Source organism: Oncorhynchus gorbuscha, linkage group LG06 (assembly GCF_021184085.1).
Source record: "Oncorhynchus gorbuscha isolate QuinsamMale2020 ecotype Even-year linkage group LG06, OgorEven_v1.0, whole genome shotgun sequence".
NCBI lineage: Eukaryota > Metazoa > Chordata > Actinopteri > Salmoniformes > Salmonidae > Oncorhynchus > Oncorhynchus gorbuscha.
In genome coordinates this window covers 76,821,922-76,842,504 of record NC_060178.1, presented here as the reverse complement: position 1 = coordinate 76,842,504, position 20,583 = coordinate 76,821,922, and the positions used below count along the sequence as shown (strand labels likewise).

Below are 20,583 nucleotides of genomic sequence, written 5' to 3'. Positions count from 1 at the left end.
TGAAACAAAATGTATGTGTCTGTATGCATGTACTATTCTCTCAACCAGGATAGTCCACTCTATAACATTTGCCACTGTTTCCCAGGGAGTCCTTGGATACTGAATGTGTGTGCTGGCATCAAGAAGTCTTTCCTAGACGTTAATAATATTCATGGGATGTTATGACTATAAAATGAGGGTGTACTCAAGCAGCTGTGATACAAGCCATAGACTTGCACCCAGTCCATATAACCTCACACTGAACTTGTAGCATTCATTTACTGTATGACAACTAGCTAGGGTCTTTATTCATGAATTCAATCAAAACACCATTGGCAAGTTCCAGGGGTAAATCTGAAGGAAAGAAAGACTTCCTTTGGAGTCATATACTCAACACAAAAAAAACATGATCTAACACATTAGAGATGTGACAGAAATCAACATGTATTCCATTCAACTCACCATCTGTGATTTCTATCTGAATCATGAACAGAGTACAGAAAAAAACATGCATTTGTAAAAACAGGGTGATACATCACACATGTATTTATATGAAAGAGCATATTGTTTATGTAAATCCATTTGAGTGGAGCGTGTGTGTGTGTGTGTGTTTAAGTTTTAACTTATCCTGGATGACACAGCACATACGGTCAACTATGTGTCTGTGTTTATCAATTGCAAATGTGAAAATAATGTTTTATCATATCATTCTAATCATATTTTGACCCGAACCAACTCAATCAAAGTGGGTTTGATAACGAAAGGCCTACTTGAGTGACAGCTCGACGGTTCCAGTTCTTCACGTTCCACAAATAAACACAGACAGAGGAGGGGGAGGGACCATGCAAACAGAACAAAACAGGGGGGTGAGGAAGAAAATAAAGACGTGAGCATGATCAAACAGAAGAAAAGTAGACATATAAGAAGATAAAACCATGATGACGTCAAACATTCATACAAATTAATAGGTAAATCATATTCGTGTAAAAAAGGATAATGTGATGGGAAAAAAAGACAACAGTTCAGAGACACCAAACCAAATCTCCTCACAGACTTTTTTGAATGACTACTGGGGTTTATTAAGCATGGTGGAAAGTGCAGAGCGTTGCAGTGGGCCACACTGGATTTACTGTATCAGTTAGACCATTGTTTGCGGCAAACATGTTGCTTAGTAACAATTTCATTTGAAAGATTTGAATGAATATTCCAAAATGTTACAGTGAAGCAGCAAATACATACATCCTTTTTGTAATTATTACTGTGGCTCTTTAGCTATCAACTGAAAAAAACCTTTGCTATTCCTACTACATGTAGAAAAAGCCTACATGACCACTTGATTATTTGTACTGACAGATTAGACCTGAAACAGACACTTCCATTCGTCTCACACTACCTCAGACTGTTAGCTAGCGTTAGCAAATGTTCACGGCTAACACAAAACAAAGGAAATGTGTTAGCTAACGTTTGCTACTATTTACCTTACTGAACGCATATCAGGATAACTACAAGTAGAATAAGCTGTCCCCACTTGAAGAAACATAACTTAGTAACACTATACTTATTGCCTGCAGGTAGGTATAATGCAGAGTCCTTTATAATGTTATAATAACTCATATGGCTTAATGAAAACTTCACATATATTTTATCAAGCCTAAACAGATGCTTCACAAATCCTTTACCAAGCCTATAAAGATTCTTCACAAATCGTTCATAAGCCAATGTACAACCAGAAGTACAAACATTGCTTGATGATCAACTTCAAATAAATGACATGAATTCCCAGTAATACAGAAACGAAAATGTTGTTTTCACTGTCCATAGCAGCTGGCTGGACAGAACCTAGTCAGGCTAACAGAAAATGTCCTGGTGTCTGTCAGCTGTCAGCATTAACCAGGCGCTGAGAAGCTGAAAGACTAGAGGCTGACAAAGTGCTGTACCTGCAGATACAACAGACTTGGTGCAGCTCACAGCTTTCTTAGGATCAGCTTGTTAAGTACTACTGCAGCACTTTACACCACAGCCACAGCCTTCATCAACTAACAACTCACTACATGGATGCGTTTGAGCGGCACATCAGGACACTAAACTCTCCAGTTTGGTTTGCCTAAATGGCAGCTAACAGCAGCAACAAGCTCTAGCCCTGTAGGGCCTTTAGTGTGCATGTGCATGTACATGTGCATGCACGTGTGTGTGAAGGGTGTGCACATTGTGCAGTGCATGCTAATAATGAAGGTGACCTGAGTAATCAATAGGCCTAGAATTGTAACGTTATCCATCTCTAAATACGTTTACTGACCCCCTCCGTGGTACACTGACCCAGAGATGCACTAAACGTTATAATTCACCAAATAAAATGGTGCTTAAATAGCATTTAAGTGCCCTTACCCTCTATTACAACCCGTGCTTTCACATATCCAAATCCTTTAGTCTCAGAATAAGAATATTTAATAGATTTCAAAGTCTGATGTGTTTCATTCGATGTTACTAACCATTAGAGATAAGCTACATAAAAAAGAGATTGTCATTTACCTAATAAATTACGGGGAGTTTACATATAGAGTGTGCAACTCTATTTTAATAGCTTATAGTTTATTCGCCGTTAGTCAGCACCTCTACATAAAATAATTTTCTCTGTGTGTGCGCCAGCTCATGTCTTTTATTCGACTATCCATGATTTGTATTTTTTTAATTAACCTTTATTTAACTAGGCAAGTCAGTTAAGAACAAATTCTTCTTTACAATGACGGCCTACCAAAAGCCAAAAGTCCTCCTGCAGGGACGGGGGCTGGGATTAAAAATACAAATAAATGAAATAAAAATATAGGACAAAACACACATCACAACAAGAGAGACAACACAACACTACATACAGAGAGACCTAAGAGAACATAGCAACAACATGGTAGCAACAACAACATGGTAGCAACACAACATGGTAGCAACACAACATGGCAGCAGCACAACATGGTAGCAGCACAAAACAGGGTACAAACATTGTTGGGCACAGACAACAGCACAAAGGGCAAGAAGGTAGAGACAACAATACATCACACAAAGCAGTCACAACTGTCAGTAAGAGTTTGCATGATTGAGTCTTCGAATGAAGAGATTGAGTTAAAACTGTCCAGTTTGAGTGTTTGTTGCAACGCGTTCCTGTCTCTAGCTGCAGCGAACTGAAAAGACGAGCGACCCAGGGATGTGTGTGCTTTGGGGATCTTTAACAGAATGTGACTGGCAGAACGGGTGTTGTATGTGGAGGATGAGGGCTGCAGTATATAACTCAGATAGGGGGGAGTGAGGCCTAAGAGAGTTTTATAAATAAGCGACAACCAGTGGGTCTAGCGACAGGTATACAGAGATGACCAGTTTACAGAGGAGTATAGAGTGCAGTGATGTGTCTTATAAGGAGCATTGGTGGCAAATCTAACGGCCGAATGGTAAAGAACATCTAGGTGCTCGAGAGTGACATATCCATAACCTGAGCGGAAACCAGATTGCATACCAGAGAGAATACTATAGACATCAAGAAAGCCAGTCAGTTGATTATTGACAAGTTTTCCCAACACTTTTGATAAACAGGGCAGAATAGAAATAGTCCTATAACAGTTAGGATCATCTTAATGTGCCCCCTTAAATAAAGGACTAACCGTGGCTCCCTTCCAAGGAATGGGACCCTCCCCAGAAAGGAGAGACAGGTTCAAAAGGTCAGAGATGGGCTTGGTGATTATAGGAACAGCAACCTTAAAGAAGAAAGGGTCTAAACTATCTGACCCAGATGTTTTTAGGGGGTCAAAAGTTTACGGAGCTCCTTTAGCACCTTGGACTCAGTGACTCATTAGAGAGACATGGCACTGTTTCAACCATAATTGTCTGTGGGATTGATTGATTCTCTGTGAGAAACTTCCGAGGTGCCTATTTAGCTTGATTTGGGGAAAGGTAAATGGAGTGTATTGATTATAGAGCAATCTATAGCATCTTAAATGAGATCATTTTTAATTACTTAGGGGTGAGGGTGCAGCTTCCTGTTCGGTGGGAGCTCCATTTGACCAATACACACATATCCGAGATTTAGTCATTGTTTATGTGTAGGCCTATGTACATATTCATCTGCATAGCCAAACAGACAATCACACATTAGTTAGCCAATGGCCTTACATCATCTTCCTGTCTAATGCTTATGGTTTCACTGGCTAATGTTTACACAGAGCTCATTGAGCCAGTCTTGTAATACCTGCCTAGCTGTGTTGTGCTAATATCTAATTTAATCCAGTCCTATACCCGCACACCTGGACAGCTGTACTGCTAATGCTAACCACTACACATTTAATCCAGTACTGTATCTGCACGCCTGGCTAGCTGTATAGCTGCACTGCTAACACTACAGATACACTTTGAAGGCTACGTTAATTCTAGTTCTATTGCTGCAGATGCATATATCCCCTCCACCAGAGATCTCATTTCCATCATGACAGAAGAAATCCCGAATCCCCTGATACAAAATTACAGCAGATGTCAAACCAGCCATACAAAAGCTAATTTTAGAAAAGGGAAAAACGATTGAAATGGGAGGAAAAAGAGAAAGATAATTTATTGTTTTGTTTACTCTCCTGCTTTCACCTTGCCCGTTAGGAAACAAGCAATCCATTTCACTGCACTTCAGTGAGATGTCAGTCTCCAAACCATATGCTGTACTGACTGCTAAGGGTAGCATTCACATGTAAAACACATGAAAACATTAGAAGCAGTGACTGACTGACTCTTCCAGTGGATTAGCAATGGACTGCAGACTCCTAGCCTGAAAATCCAGACTTAATTAAGCTCTGTTTCACTCCACCATTGAAATGTGATTCAGTCTGGATTTTGAGGCAAGCAGACTATTTTCTCCCAGCTCCATTTAATGAGAACTTCTTCACAAGGTAGCACTGGAGGTTCTGGCGGGGGCAATGGGACTAATTACCCCGCTGTTCTCTAACACTTCCACTGAAAAGAAAAATGACAGTCAGCCAGCTCACTAAGAGAGGAGAAGAGAGTGACAGAGATAGAGCGCGCTGGGCGAAAGACAGTGAGGTTACCCACACCACACTTGAGCACCCAGAGAGAGCTGTGTGAAGGCCTCTCTCTGCAGGCAGCCAGGTCAAAACACATTTAAAAGGAAGTCTGGAAACTCAAATCCAAGACTTTCTTCAAAGGCCACAGACAGAGCCATGGAGAAGAGATCGATAGGCATAGAAAGCTATAGAAAGTTAACGTCTGCGGGCAGCCAGGTCAAACCTCAACACAACGGCAGCAAGTCATGAATCTCTCGTGGACAGATGCAAGTAACATAACTGGTATCGTAGCGTCTGTCAACAGACTGTGTGGGATTTGACGACTAATGAGGATTTTTTTTACTTCCCTGCTTTTGCTTCTTGTTCTAGTATCTTTTCTAACACGTCTCCCCCCAGAAATGAATCGAGCATCTGACATAATTATGCAAGACTTTAGTTCTGGCTGTATGAGATTATGAACTCATAAATATCTGGAACTCACACCCAATACACTCTGGGACTTAAAATATATCTGAGTCATCTTCAAGTCTGTATCTACAAGGTTGGTGTCAATTCTACTTCAATTCATATAACAAATTCAAGTCCAATTCCCATTTTCCTAATTGAAAAGCAATTTCAGTTTACTTCATGAATTGACTGAATGGAAATGGAACCCAACTCTGTTTATCTGTGCCTCTGAGATATGTTTACCTGAGACTTACAGATCTGAAACAGGTCTTTCAAAATCTACACTATACAGTATATACAAAAGTTTGTGGACACCCCTTAAAATGAGTGGATTCGGCTCTTCAGCCACAGCCGTTGCTGACAGGTGTATAAAATCGAACACACAGCCATGCAATCTCCATAGACAAATATTGTCAGTAGAATGGCCTTACTGAAGACCTCAGTGAATTTCAATGTGGCACTGTCATAGGATGCCACCTTTCCAACAAGTCAGTTTGTCCCCAAAAATATTCTGCCCTGCTGGGGCTGCCCCAATCTAGTTCAATTTTTTAAAATGTAACCTTTATTTAACTAGGCAAGTCAGTTAAGAACAAATTATTATTTACATTGACGGCCTACCAGGGAACAGTGGGTTAATTGCCTTGATCAGGGGCAGAACAACAGATTTATACCTTGTCAGCTAGAGGATTCGATCCAACAACCTTTCGGTTACTGGCCCAACGCTCTAAACATTAGGCTACCTGCCTTCCCAGAACAGTGGAGGCTGTAACAGCAGCGAAAAAGGGGGACCAACTCCATATTAATGCCTATGATTTTGGAATGAGATGTTCGATGAGCAGGTGTCCGCATACTTTGGTAATGTAGTGTATTTATACCTCATCACCATGGGGTTGTGTGACTACTGACACACTACTGAATTCTCTGGTAAGGAGACTGAGTAAGCAAGGCACTTCACATACTGAAAATGACAGCAATGCTATATTTCCTATTGCTGCACCAGTCTGAGTCATACAGTAATATGTGCCTGAGCCTCAACGCTTTAACACTCATGGATAAACGGGTTTAATTCCATAATTTAATGAATGTGTGTGGAAGGTAGGAGGGACAGTGCTAATATGCTGCTCTTCAGAGAATATTTTCTTTCCGTTCAAAGATAATCTTCCTTTTCCTTGAATTCCCTTACTATCTCTTGGTGAGCAGCTTCTGGTCGTAAACGTGGAGAAGAGGGACTCAGAGAACCGCAAAACCCAGAGAGGCCTTTAGCTACACAGCCACACACACACACACTGAAAACAAAGTCACTCACACATGCATTAGAGGTCAACCGATTAATCGGAATGGGCGATTAATTAGGGCTGATTTCAAGTTTTCATAACATTCGGATATCGGTATTTTTGGACACCGATTTGGCCGATTAATTAAAAAAAAATATATATATATGTGTGTGTGTTTTACACTGTTATTTAACTAGACAACTAGACAAGAACACATTCTTATTTTCACGGCCTAGGATGGTGGGTTAACTGCCTTGTTCAGGGGCAGAACAACAGATTTTTACCTTGTCATCTCTGGGATACAATCTTGCAACCTTACAGTTAACTAGTCCAACGCTCTAACCACCTGCCTCTCATTGCACTCCACGAGGAGACTACCTTTTACGCGAATGCAGTAAGAAGCCAAGGTAAGTTGCTAGCTAGCATAAACTTGTCTTATAAAAAACAATCAATCAATCATAATCACTAGTTAACTACACATGGTTGATGATATTACTAGTTTAACTAGCGTGTCCTGCGTTGCATATCATCAATGCGGTGCGCATTTGCGGAAAAAGGACTGTCGTTGCTCCAACGTGTACCTACCCATAAACATTAATGCCTTTTGTAAAATCAATACACAGAAGTATATATTTTTAAACCTGCATATTTAGCTAAAAGAACTCCAGGTTAGCAGGCAATATTAAACAGGTTAAATTGTGTCACTTTCTTGAGTTCATTGCATGCAGAGTTAGGACATATGCGACAATAATAAACATTTTGTTTTCGAAATTATAGTTTCTGCATTCGACCATATTAATGACCAAAGGCTCGTATTTCTGTGTGTTATTATGTTATAATTAAGTCTATGATTTGATATTTGATAGAGCAGTCTGACTGAGCGATGCTTCAAGCATTGAGCTGTTTATGACTTCAAGCCTATCAACTCCCGAGATTAGGCTGGTGTAACCGATGTGAAATGGCTAGCTAGTTAGCGGGGTGCGCGCTAATAACGATTCAAACGTCACTCGCTCTGACACTTGGAGTAGTTGTTCCCCTTGCTCTGCAAGGGCCACGTATTTTGTGGAGCGATGGGTAACGATGCTTCGAGGGTGGCTGTTGCCGATGTGTTCCTCGTTCGAGCCCAGGTAGGAGCGAGGAGAGGGACGGAAGCTGGTATAGAGAGAAATAGTCCTATAAATACTATATTAACTGCAACCTAAAACCTCTTACCTTGGAATATTGAAGTCTCATGTTAAAAGGAACCACTAGCTTTCATATTTTCTCATGTTCTGACAAGGAACTTAAACGTTAGCTTTTTTACATGGCACATATTGCACTTTTACTTTCTTCTCCAACACTTTGTTTTTGCATTATTTAAACCAAATTGAACATGTTTCATTATTTATTTGAGGCTAAATGGATTTTTATTAATGTATTATATTAAGTTAAAATAAGTGTTCATTCAGTATTGTTGTAATTGTCATTATTACAAATACATTTAAAAAATCGGCCCGATTGATCGGTATTGGCGGTTTTTGGTCCTCCAATAATCGGTATCGGCGTTGAAAAATCATAATCGGTCGACCTCTAACACACACACACACACACACACACATGCACACTGAAGAAGGAGTCACAAATCAAAACTAACGACCAGCATAATAACTCTATACGGCTGCCATAAGACAAAAATGAACGCTGACAGGTTTGTGACCCTTCAAATGGAGCCTGATGTCCAGTAACATACGCTAACAGGCTGAACTCGTCTAGAGACACACACACAGCCTGACGTCCAGTAATATAAGCTAATATAACAGGCTGAGCTCATTGGTTCTGTGGGAGAGACTGAGAAAAGGCTGTGTTGGGTGTTTCTGGAGGGCGGGTAAGGACATTAAGATTAGGACATTAGCTGCTGTCATTAGCCAAACATAAATTATATAGTCAGACAGAAAAGGAAAAACTCAATGGCAGCGAATCAATATACATTGGGGCAAAAAAGTATTTAGTCAGCCACCAATTGTGCAAGTTCTCTCACTTAAAAAGATGAGAGAGGCCTGTAATTGTCATCATAGGCACACTTCAACTATGACAGACAAAATGAGAAAAAAAACAGAAAATCACATTGTAGGATTTTTCATGAATTTCTTTGCAAGTTATGGTAGAAAATAAGTATTTGGTCAATAACAAAAGTTTATCTCAATACTTTGTTATATGCCCTTTTTTGGCAATGACAGAGGTCAAACGTTTTCTGTAAGTCTTCACAAGGTTTTCACACACTGTTCCTGGTATTTTGGCCTATTCCTCCATGCAGATCTCCTCCAGAGCGAGCAGTGATGTTTTGGGGCTGTTGCTGGGCAACATGGACTTTCAACTCCCTCCAAAGATTTTATATGGGGTTGAGATCTGGAGACTGGCTAGGCCACCTCAGGACCTTGAAATGCTTCTTACGAAGCCACTCCTTCGTTGCCCGGGCGGTGTGTTTGGGATCATTGTCATGCTGAAAGACCCAGCCATGTTTCATCTTCAATGCCCTTGCTGATGGAAGGAGGTTTTCACTCAAAATCTCACAATACATGGCCCCATTCATTCTTTCCTTTACACGGATCAGTCGTCCTGGTCCCTTTGCAGAAAAACAGCCCGAAAGCATGATGTTTCCACCCCCATGCTTCACAGTAGGTATGGTGTTCCTTTTGCACACAATGTATATAGACTCTCTTTTTTTTCTACTGTGTTATTGACTTGTTAATTGTTTACTCCATGTGTAACTCTGTGTTGTCTGTTCACACTGCTATGCTTTATCTTGGCCAGGTCGCAGTTGCAAATGAGAACTTGTTCTCAACTAGCCTACCTGGTTAAATAAAGGTGAAATATATATATATTTTTTTTAAAGCAACTCAGCATTCTTTGTCCTCCAAACACGACGAGTTGAGTTTTTACCAAAAAGTTATATTTTGGTTTCATCTGACCATATGACATTCTCCCAATCTTCTTCTGGATCATCCAAATGCTCTCTAGCAAACTTCAGACGGGCCTGGACATGTACTGGCTTAAGCAGGGGGACACGTCTGGCACTACAGGATTTGAGTCCCTGGCGGTGTAGTGTGTTACTGATGGTAGGCTTTGTTACTTTGGTCCCAGCTCTCTGCAGGTCATTCACTCGGTCCCCCCGTGTGGTTCTGGGATTTTTTGCTCACCGTTCTTGTGATCATTTTGACCCCACGGGGTGAGATCTTGCGTGGAGCCCCAGATCGAGGGGGATTATCAGTGGTCTTGTATGTCTTCCATTTCCTAATAATTGCTCCCACAGTTGATTTCTTCAAACCAAGCTGCTTACCTATTGCAGATTCAGTCTTCCCAGCCTGGTGCAGGTCTACAATTTTGTTTCTGGTGTCCTTTGACAGCTCTTTGGTCTTGGCCACAGTGGAGTTTGGAGTGTGACTGTTTGAGGTTGTGTCTTTTATACTGATAACAAGTTCAAACAGGTGCCATTAATACAAGTAACGAGTGGAGGACAGAGGAGCCTCTTAAAGAAGAAGTTACAGGTCTGTGAGAGCCAGAAATCTTGCTTGTTTGTAGGTGACCAAATACTTATTTTCCACCATAATTTGCACAATTGGTGGCTGACTAAATACTTTTTTGCCCCACTGTAGCTCACTGGGTTTAGACAACTAGACTACTAATGTAGAACATGGGGCTGGTAGTGGTAACACCAGGGTTGTGAGTTAGATCATGGGCTGGTAGCGGTAACACCAGGGCTGTGGGTTAGATCATGGGGCTGGTAGCGGTAACACCAGGGTTGTGGGTTAGAACATGGGGCTGGTAGCGGTAACACCAGGGCTGTGGGTTAGATCATGGGGCTGGTAGTGTTAAATCATGGGGCTGGTAGTGGTAACACCAGGGTTGTGGGTTAGAACATGGGGCTGGTAGCGGTAACACCAGGGCTGTGGGTTAGACCATGGGGCTGGTAGTGTTAGATCATGGGGCTGGTAGTGGTAACACCAGGGTTGTGAGTTAGATCATTGGGCTGGTAGCGGTAACACCAGGGCTGTGGGTTAGATCATGGGGCTGGTAGTGTTAAATCATGGGGCTGGTAGTGGTAACACCAGGGTTGTAAGTTAGATCATTGGGCTGGTAGCGGTAACACCAGGGCTGTGGGTTAGACCATGGGGCTGGTAGTGTTAGATCATGGGGCTGGTAGTGGTAACACCAGGGTTGTGGGTTAGAACATGGGGCTGGTAGTGGTAACACCAGGGTTGTGGGTTAGATCATGGGGCTGGTAGTGATAACACCAGGGTTGTGGGTTAGAACATGGGGCTGGTAGTGGTAACACCAGGGTTGTGGGTTAGATCATGGGGCTGGTAGTTATAACACCAGGGTTGTGGGTTAGAACATGGGGCTGGTAGTGGTAACACCAGGGCTGTGGGTTAGACCATGGGGCTGGTAGTGTTAGATCATGGGGCTGGTAGTGGTAACACCAGGGTTGTGGGTTAGAACATGGGGCTGGTAGTGGTAACACCAGGGCTGTGGGTTAGAACATGGGGCTGGTACCGGTAACACCAGGGCTGTGGATTAGACCATGGGGCTGGTAGTGTTAGATCATGGGGCTGGTAGTGGTAACACCAGGGTTGTGGGTTAGAACATGGGGCTGGTAGTGATAACACCAGCGTTTTGGGTTAGAACATGGGGCTGGTAGTGGTAACACCAGGGTTGTGGGTTAGATCATGGGGCTGGTAGTGGTAACACCAGGGCTGTGGGTTAGAACATGGGGCTGGTAGCGGTAACACCAGGGCTGTGGGTTAGACCATGGGGCTGGTAGTGTTAGATCATGGGGCTGGTAGTGGTAACACCAGGGTTGTGGGTTAGATCATGGGGCTGGTAGTGGTAACACCAGGGTTGTGGGTTAGAACATGGGGCTGGTAGTGGTAACACCAGGGTTGTGGGTTAGATCCCCACTGGGGCCACACAGACTGTTTAGTATGTGTCGCTGTTCACGCATCCTCCAGAACAGGAGAAATTCTACACAGAACCGAGACCGTACTGCTTTAAGTTGCACATTTCTACATATCAAAAACTCAAATTAACTCAACTATTAAAGCTGTAAAAGCTAAATTACCAATATATTGTCAGACCCGATTGACTTTGTCCACATTCTCGAAGGCGCTAACGAGGTCATAGGCCAGGCAGGAAAGCAGGTTGATGACGAACACCCACCACACACACACACACAGTACTGACCTCGTCCACATTCTCGAAGGCGTTGATGACGTCGTAAGGCAGGCAGGAGAGCAGGTTGATGACGAACACCCACCACACACACACACACACAGTACTGACCTCGTCCACATTCTCGAAGGCGTTGATGACGTCGTAAGGCAGGCAGGAGAGCAGGTCGATGACGAACCAGGTCTTCAGGTAGTTCATCCTGATGAGCTTGGGGTCAGAGATGACCTCTCCGGCCGGGCCCACGAAGGTAGTGTGGAAGTTGAGTACAATGTCCACCAGGAAGATTACGTCTACGATGCTGTCCACCACCAGCCACGTCACATTGTTCTGCTTGGTCTGATAGTACAGAGGTAGAGTAGAGAATCTTTGTTATAGTAGAGGAGAGAATATTTATAGAGCAGTATAGTAGAGAATCTGTGTTATTCCCGAATGGCAATTTGCTTTAGCGCAGAGAATCTATATTACCTCCCCAAGATTATTAGCGTACATTTATTTTTTTATGCATCCTTGAGGACAGGAGAGGATCTATATTATTGTAAATTGGAGACTCTTTGTTAGACCATAGAGATATAGGTCCCACTTTAAACAAAGTACAACATATAAAGGCTTTATAAAGCATACATAAAGCCTTCATAATCACTACATAAATGCTTCACAAAACATCTATATGAGTATGTCATACTGTGTATAAAAGGGTGACATAACCATTCCCACTGAAGAGTGAATAATCAAATGTGACACAAAACACTTTCTATGTTTATACACCATTTATAGAGTCATGACATAAGCTTATAGATGATTTGTGAAGCCTTTATGTAGTGCTTATGAATCATTTATGTATGCAAAATAAAGCCTTTACAAGTTGTACTTCGTTTAAAGTGGGACCGAGATATATAACACAAAATAGAGTGGTTGATGTCACACACCTGCATAGCTCTAGACAGAATATGCTGATAATGGCAGCCATCTTGGTCAGGGATAAAGTATATGTCATTATATGGTTCAGACCTTGAAGGAGACGTTGTAAGGAACCATAATGGCCGTGTAGAAGGTGAGGATGAGGATGACCCAGTCCCATGTGGTCTTGAAGGCGCAGTAGTGGAGGATGATGTGGGGCGGCGTCTTGGGCGTCTCCTGCTTGTACTGGGGGAGGATGTCTGAGCCCAGCTGGAGGACCTGCAGATTGTATATCTTTTATGAGTTTGATGGAATAAAATCAAAGAAGGGTTTGGGGTAAACCAAGAGGTTACAGTTCACTGTAACACACACAGTGAAATGAGATTGCCACCAGCAGTACTGCATGCATATATTGAGATGAGCGAAGATGCAAGGCACACGGTATCTGCGCCTGTGCACAGGTTCACTTCATGCTGTTAAAGCGGAGTAGCCAAGGGCCCAAAACAGAGAAGTTGAGCCTTGTGCTTCAACGCTCTTAGTTGTTGCAGAAATTGGCCCACTATGCTGTTTACTTTCTGCATCTATGTTATATCGCTGAGTCTACCTTTAAAGGTTGCTTAGATATTGTTACATCCATATATGGTGTGTGTGTGTGCATCTATGTGTTTGTAAAGGAGTGTGTGTGTTATCATTTTGTGCATCTCTATAATCACAAAAAAGGACAGAGACAAATGGATTCACAGCACTGGCGCACATGCCTCCACCGTAACCAAATGGAATGACAATGGTGTGTGTCATTCCACACACTCACACACACACACACACACACACACGCCCTAGCTTTATCAGTGTAGTTATAAACACGTACAATAGACATAAATATTAGCGTACCTCAGCTAGGCGGGAGTGCTTGTGAACGTTCTCTCCCTTGTGTACAGTAGGCTGTAGCTGCTGTAACACCCCTCTACTGCTGGTCAGAGCACGAGTTAGCCGGGCAAACTTCCCCCAACCTGAGAGCACAAGGCAAAAAAAGGGATTTGGGATTAGTACAAATAATGTACTAAAGGTAGACCAAGATTGAACTTATTAACTAACCAGAGTGTTATTATTAATAATGACGTGTTTAGATTAAAAGCAGCACCCTGATGAGGGCTTTAGACAAAACACATCAGGGTTATTATAATACTTTATTGTAAAAAGTAGTTAGGACTCATCTGTAGGGGACTATCCAAGGGGACTATCCAAGTAAATGTGACCACGTCCTTTGTTGCCACTTACAAACTCTGTCACTCACCTTTTGAAGTTTCATCTTCTATTGGTTGTTTAAAGGCTGTGATGTCACTGAAGGTGCACAGAAACAGCACCACTTTTTCCTGTTCGTTTCGGATAGGGGCTATCTTGACAAAGAACCATACCGGCGTTCCTGAGATGAGAGAACATACATTATTATAGGGGAATACAGCTGTCAACAGAAACGTGTTTATTAAAAAAGCACATGGTTAAAACTGGGCTCAAAGACCCAGCTCCCTGCTGGCGGCACGGGGAGGTATGACTGGGCCCTTATTCATAAAGCATGTCAGAGTAGGAGTGTTAATCTAGGATCAGGTCTCCACTGATTCATTATGACCTACAAGGCAACACTGATCCTAGATCAGCACTCCTACTATGAGACGCTTAATGCTACGGCCCATGATCTACAGGGTTAGTACTCTCCCAATTAGCGATGGAACAGCATTGTACATATTCATCAAAAAATGCCAGAATACATTAGCGTGACAAGAGGCTGTTTTTTATGTTAACTTGGTACTTACTGTTTTTTTTATACATTAGTATTTCAAATGAGTTCATCTCGTAGTTTTCAAACGTTAGCCGTACTTTCTCGCTAGTATCCTTGTCTGTGAGCTCCCCGTACATGAAGCTAGAAACACAAAAGGAAAACAACACTATTCATTTTTAATGTCCCCCAGAAGCATTCAAAGACAAGAGCATAGACATGTTAGAATGCTGCAACGAAGTAAAATTAGTCTCTTGAAATGCCTTATTGAGGAGGTCAGAGGTGTGTTTAACATGTTTATCATGTTTTTTATGATTTCAGATCACTGCATTGTTTGCACAATCTTCTTTATCTGTTTCACTTACAGTACCAGTCAAAAGTTTGGACACACCTACTCATTCAAGGGTTTTTCTTTATTTTTACTATTTCGTAGAATAATAGTGAACACATCAAAACTATGAAATAACACATATGGAATCATGTAGTAACCAAAAAAGTGTTAAACAAATTAAAACATATTTTAGATTCTTCAAAGTAGCCACTATTTGCTTTGATGACAACTTTGCACACTCTTGGCATTCTCTCAATCAGCTTCATGAGGAATGCTTTCCCAACAGTCTTGAAGGAGTTCCCACATATGCTGAACACTTGTTGACTGCTTTTCCTTCTCTCTGCGGTCCAACTCATTCCAAACCATCTCAATTGGGTTGAGGTCAGGTGACTGTGGAGGCCAGGTCATCTGATGCAGCACTCCGTCACTCTCCTTGGTCAAATAGCCCTTACACAGCCTGGAGGTGTGTTATGGGTCATTGTCCTGTTGAAAAACAAATGATAGTCTCACTAAGCACAAACCAGATGGGATGGCATATTGCTGCAGAATGCTGTGGTAGCCATGCTGGTTAAGTGTGCCTTGAATTCGAAATAAATCACAGACATTGTCACCAGCAAAGCACCCACACACCATCACATTTCCTCCTCCATGCTTCACGGTGGGAACCACACATGTGGAGATCATCCGGTCACCTACTCTGCGTCTCACAAAGACACGGTGGCTGCAACCAAAAATCTCAAATTTGGACTCATCAGACCAAAGGACAGATTTTCACCGGTCCAATGTCCATTGCTCGTGTTTCTTGGCCCAAGCAAGTCTCTTCGCCTTATTGGTGTCCTTTAGTAGTGGTTTCTTTCAGCAATTCGACCATGAAGGCCTGATTCACGCAGTCTCCTCTGAACAGCTGATGTTGAGATGTGTCTGTTACTTGAACTCTGTGAAACATTTATTTGGGCTGTAATCTGAGGTGCAGTTATCTCTAATGAATTTATCCTCTGCAGCAGAGGTAACTCTGGGTCTTCCTTTCCTGTGGCGGTCCTCATGAGAGCCAGTTTCATCATAGCGCTTGATGGTTTTTGCGACTGCACTTGAAGAAACCTTCAAAGTTCTTGAAATGTTCCAGATTGACTGACATTCATATCTTAAAGTAATGATGGACTGTTGTTTCTCTTTTCTTATTTGAGCTGTTCTTGCCATAATATGGAATTGGTATTTTACCATATAGGGCTATCTTCTGTATACCACCCCTACCTTGTCACAACACAACACAACTGATTGGTTCAAATGCATTAAGAAGGAAAGAAATCCACAAATGAACTTTTAACAAGGTACACCTGTTAATTGAAGTGCATTCCAGGTGACTACCTCATGAAGCTGGTTGAAAGAATGCCAAGAGTGTGTATACTTCATAGTGTTGACGTCTTCACTATTATTCTACAATGTAGAAAATAGTACAAATAAAGAAAAACCCTGCAATAAGTAGGTGTGTCCAAACATTTGACTGGTACTGTACATGTTTCAAGCAGACCACCATAGTCCTTGTGCCCAAGAATACCAAGGTAACCTGCCTAAATGACTACTGACCTGAAGCACTATTGCACTCAACACTGCAATTTCCCACCTGGACAAAAGGAACACATATGTAAGAATGCTGGTCATTGACTACAGCTCAGCATTCAACACCATAGTGCCCTCAAAGCTCATCACTAAGCTAAGGACCCTGGAACTAAACAACTCCCTCTGCAACTGAATCCTGGACTTCCTGACGGGCCGCCCCCAGGTGGAAAGGGTAGGCAACAACACAACTGCCACGATGATACTCAACACAGTGCTTTAGTCTCTTCCTGTTACTCCCTGTTCACCGATTACTGAGTGGCCAAGCACGACTCCCACACCATCATTAAGTTTGCAGACAACACAACCGTGGTCGGCCTGATCACCGCCAACGATGAGACAGCCTATTGGGAGTTAGTCAGAGACCTGGCAGTGTGGTGCCAGGATAACAACCTCTCCCTCAGTGTGATCAAGACAAAGGAGATGATCGTGGACTACAGGAAAAGGAGGGACAAGCACCCCCCCCCCCGACAGGTCTGTAGAGGAGCAGGTTGAGAGCTTCAAGTTCCTTGTTGTCCACATCACCAACAAACTATCATGGTCCAAACACACCAAGACAGTCGTGAAGAGGGCATGACAACGTCTATTCCCCCTCAGGAGTGTACGGCCCAGTTCATCAGTAGGGCCAAGCTTTATACCATCAATGACCTCTATACAAGGCGGTGTCAGAGGAAGGCCCTAAAAATTGCCAAAGACCCCAGCCACCCTAGTCATAGACTGTTCTCTCTGCTACCGCACGGCAAGCGGTACCGGGGGCGCCAAGTCTAGGTCCAAAAGGCTTCTTAACAGCTTCTACCCCCAAGCCATTTACACTGCTGCTATCCACTGTTTATTGTCTATGTACAGTCATTTTACCCATACATACATGTACATATTACTTCAATTACCTTGACTAACCTGTTTTTATTTGATTTAAATCTTTATTTAACTGACTAACCTGTACCCCCGGCACATTGACTCGGTACCGGTACCTCCTGTATATAACCTCGTTATTGTTCTTTAATTGTTGCTCTTTTATTTGATTTGATTTAGTAAATATTTTGCTTAAAACTGCATTGTTGGTTAAGGGTTTGTTAATAAGCATTTCATGGTAAGGTCTACAGGTGTCGTATTAGGCGAATGTGACAAATACAATTAGATTTGATTTTGTTGGCACAAAGTTCCATTTTAATGATCTGATAGTAAAAATATCCATCTTCAAGATACAGTAAACATGTAGCACACACACACACTCTGGTTTAAAACACTCTGGTCTCACACCACTGATTGCAACCATTGCAGCCATTTCAAAAATAGCTCTGTGGAGTTGTTAGCTTTGAACAACATGGTAATTCTAATGAGACTGTATCTTGGGGCCTGCTCGCATGGATCAAGGTGCAACGGCTCCCAAAGACTGTTGGCTTCATCTGACAGCACTCCTGACAGGAACATATCTCAACACACCATGTGCCTGCAGACTGGATTGTCTTCATTAGGGCACACAGTAGCATAACGTTTATGCAACAGAAAATGAACAAAAGTGTTTCTTATTGGACAATAGCTGCTATGATGCGACATCTCCTTAAGACTGTTGGCTTCATTCTGACAGGAACATGTCGACACATCACGTGCCAGCATGGACAGATTTAGCAGATTCAGACTGAGGTTCCGAGCTGGAACAGTAAACAACAAGTGGTTACCATAAGGTTCCAGAATTGTTGTGTCTGATTCACACTATAGGGCCGACCCAAACCACACTGTGCTGACTCAGATGATTTATTTTTACGTTGTCCTTTCCAACGCAGTTCCAGCAACTACTTAGAAACTCTGTAACCAGGCCAGCCCAGTACACCTTGCTTTGGTCCAGCTTGGGTCAATAGTGTGAAAAGGGTATTGGTGGCAAGTTATCAGTTGTTTTTGTATGCAAGATGTTCTTAATGTTCTCAGAACTTCAGTTTGAACTTAAAGAAGGGAGTATGGTACCTTAAATGTGAAAAGGAAAACAATAACTGCCTCCCAGCGATGATCAAATGAGGAAAAAGGGCTCGAAAACACCCACAATGTTTCACACAACAACAAGTAATCCAGCTGAGCATGCAGAGCTCGCCAACATTGAACAAAGTCACTTTTGGAGAGTCTGAAGAGTGATTTCAGTCTGTTTGATTCTTAATAGGGGTTTATTTCTTCTTGCTTGCTGGCTGGGATAAAAACAGTGGCATTAGCTGTAAAGTATGGCCTTTGGTTTGGCAGGGAAAGGTGATTCTTTTGTTTTCCTCAATTTTTCTTTTCAATGTCATTTTATAATGCTGGTGGGATGAAAAAAGGAATCTGGTGATTTCATCTACAGTATCTGAAAATAAGTATGCTAACAGGAAATATGGAGTAAAATGAGCTGAAGAAGACAACCAAGAACCACAACAACACCCCAGTGTTCATTGTTGCTGTTCAATAAATTAGATAAAAAGAGATGGAAGGCAGTGTGCTGCTCTTCTACCTGCATGTGCTGCTCTTCTGCATGACTTCCGCCCTGTGGTACCCCGACAGCTTGCAGAAGCCATCGTTGCTGTAGACGATGGGCCAGTCCACGATCTGAGCATTCCCAAGGACAAAATTGGTATCTGTCAAAGATGAGGGGGAACAGAGAAGGAGGTAAGGCTCACTCGTTGGTGATTGGTCACAGTTATCTACAACACATTACGCTGGATGGGGATAACAGTGGAGCGGGATTGGGATAAATTGCATTTCAGTACACTTATGATTAGCAATTGAACTCAAATTCAAATAAACAATTTGGAAAGAAAATCCAAATACATTAATTAAATAAAAAACTGAAGTGAAATGGTGTTGACACCAACCCTGGGTCGACATCGACAGGCGTCAGCACAGTCATATCGCACGATGGAAGCCACTGCAGTACAGTGTGAAAACAGGGCAGCAGAATAATCCTTCACATACGGGCACTGTACTCAGTCTCAGACCATCCTTACCATTAATGCTGAGTAAGTAAGCACTGCATGTGGGAAGGGTTAGTTTCTGTTAGGCTTGAAGGGGTATACATAAGTCATAATGCCTAAGTAAGCTGGACATAATGCCTACGTAAGCATTGCATGACACCTCTGGCTTTATTTTGACAGCACAAAAATGTGAAGCTTGTGTTAAAAGAGATGTGTCACTCCCAACACTGGCGACAATAACATCTATTTCAAAACCACTCATTGTACCTATGAAAAAGTAGAGATAATCCACGCAGGGGTTTAAATCAAACCGTGTTGATTTGGTTTGAAATAGATAGCTATCCTGCTGAGTATTTAAAGTGATACCATTTTTAGCACTGTCAAAATCTCACTTCACATGTTCTTTGTATACATGTACAATTGATGATTTCTCACAGTGAACATTACTTTAACCCTCTGTAAGAAACTAAACGTACACATGAAAAGGTTGACAAATACTACCAGCTGATTATAAAATAGAATGATTTGTTGTTTCTTTCCCATGTGTAATGTAATACCCCTTCAGATATAGGACTACAGCTATTCGTTCGTATACAGAACGGCATAGAAACGTCTGTCTGTCACCAGCCACAGACTCACTGAAGCTTACTACAGTGCGCTGCTATGCTGACGATAGTGTTTCTATGCAGCTACATAGCACATGTATTATATCACATTTGTATGAATTATTGCTTTTGGGAAGAGAGGAAAGCCAGCTCTGTCAAAATACAACAATACATGACTCAATGTGACGAGGATCAAATTGGTTTTTTGATCCGTTCACAAATGATTGACATAGTCAGGCAGCTACAGAGCGAGGAAAGCACCTATAGGTTCAACCATAATGTATTAAATAACTAATGAGTCAACTTAAATTCACAGAGGAATGGCTATACTCCACAGATATGTGGTTTAATTGCTGTGTTCCACCAATTGTTTATGGAAGAGAAGATACAGTGGCAATTCCAAGGATATTTATGACAAAGGATTATAGAAAACTCCCAAATCTTAGGGACAAAATCCTGATTTAAACTATCGCTGA

At 42.1% G+C, this 20,583-nt stretch overlaps 1 protein-coding gene across 1 annotated transcript in view; it reads right to left on the bottom strand.

Moving 5' to 3' along the window:
- The window catches only part of LOC124038351 (potassium voltage-gated channel subfamily H member 1-like), a 99,058-nt gene that overhangs the window by 76,165 nt on the left and 2,310 nt on the right, over positions 1–20,583 (bottom strand). Inside the window, exons 2-7 of the mRNA XM_046354128.1 lie at positions 19,043–19,166; positions 14,662–14,768; positions 14,145–14,273; positions 13,742–13,860; positions 12,962–13,129; positions 12,065–12,289 (exon numbers count right to left, since the gene is read on the bottom strand). Coding sequence (XP_046210084.1) covers positions 12,065–12,289; positions 12,962–13,129; positions 13,742–13,860; positions 14,145–14,273; positions 14,662–14,768; positions 19,043–19,166 — 872 coding nt within the window. The remainder of the gene's footprint in view (positions 1–12,064; positions 12,290–12,961; positions 13,130–13,741; positions 13,861–14,144; positions 14,274–14,661; positions 14,769–19,042; positions 19,167–20,583) is intronic.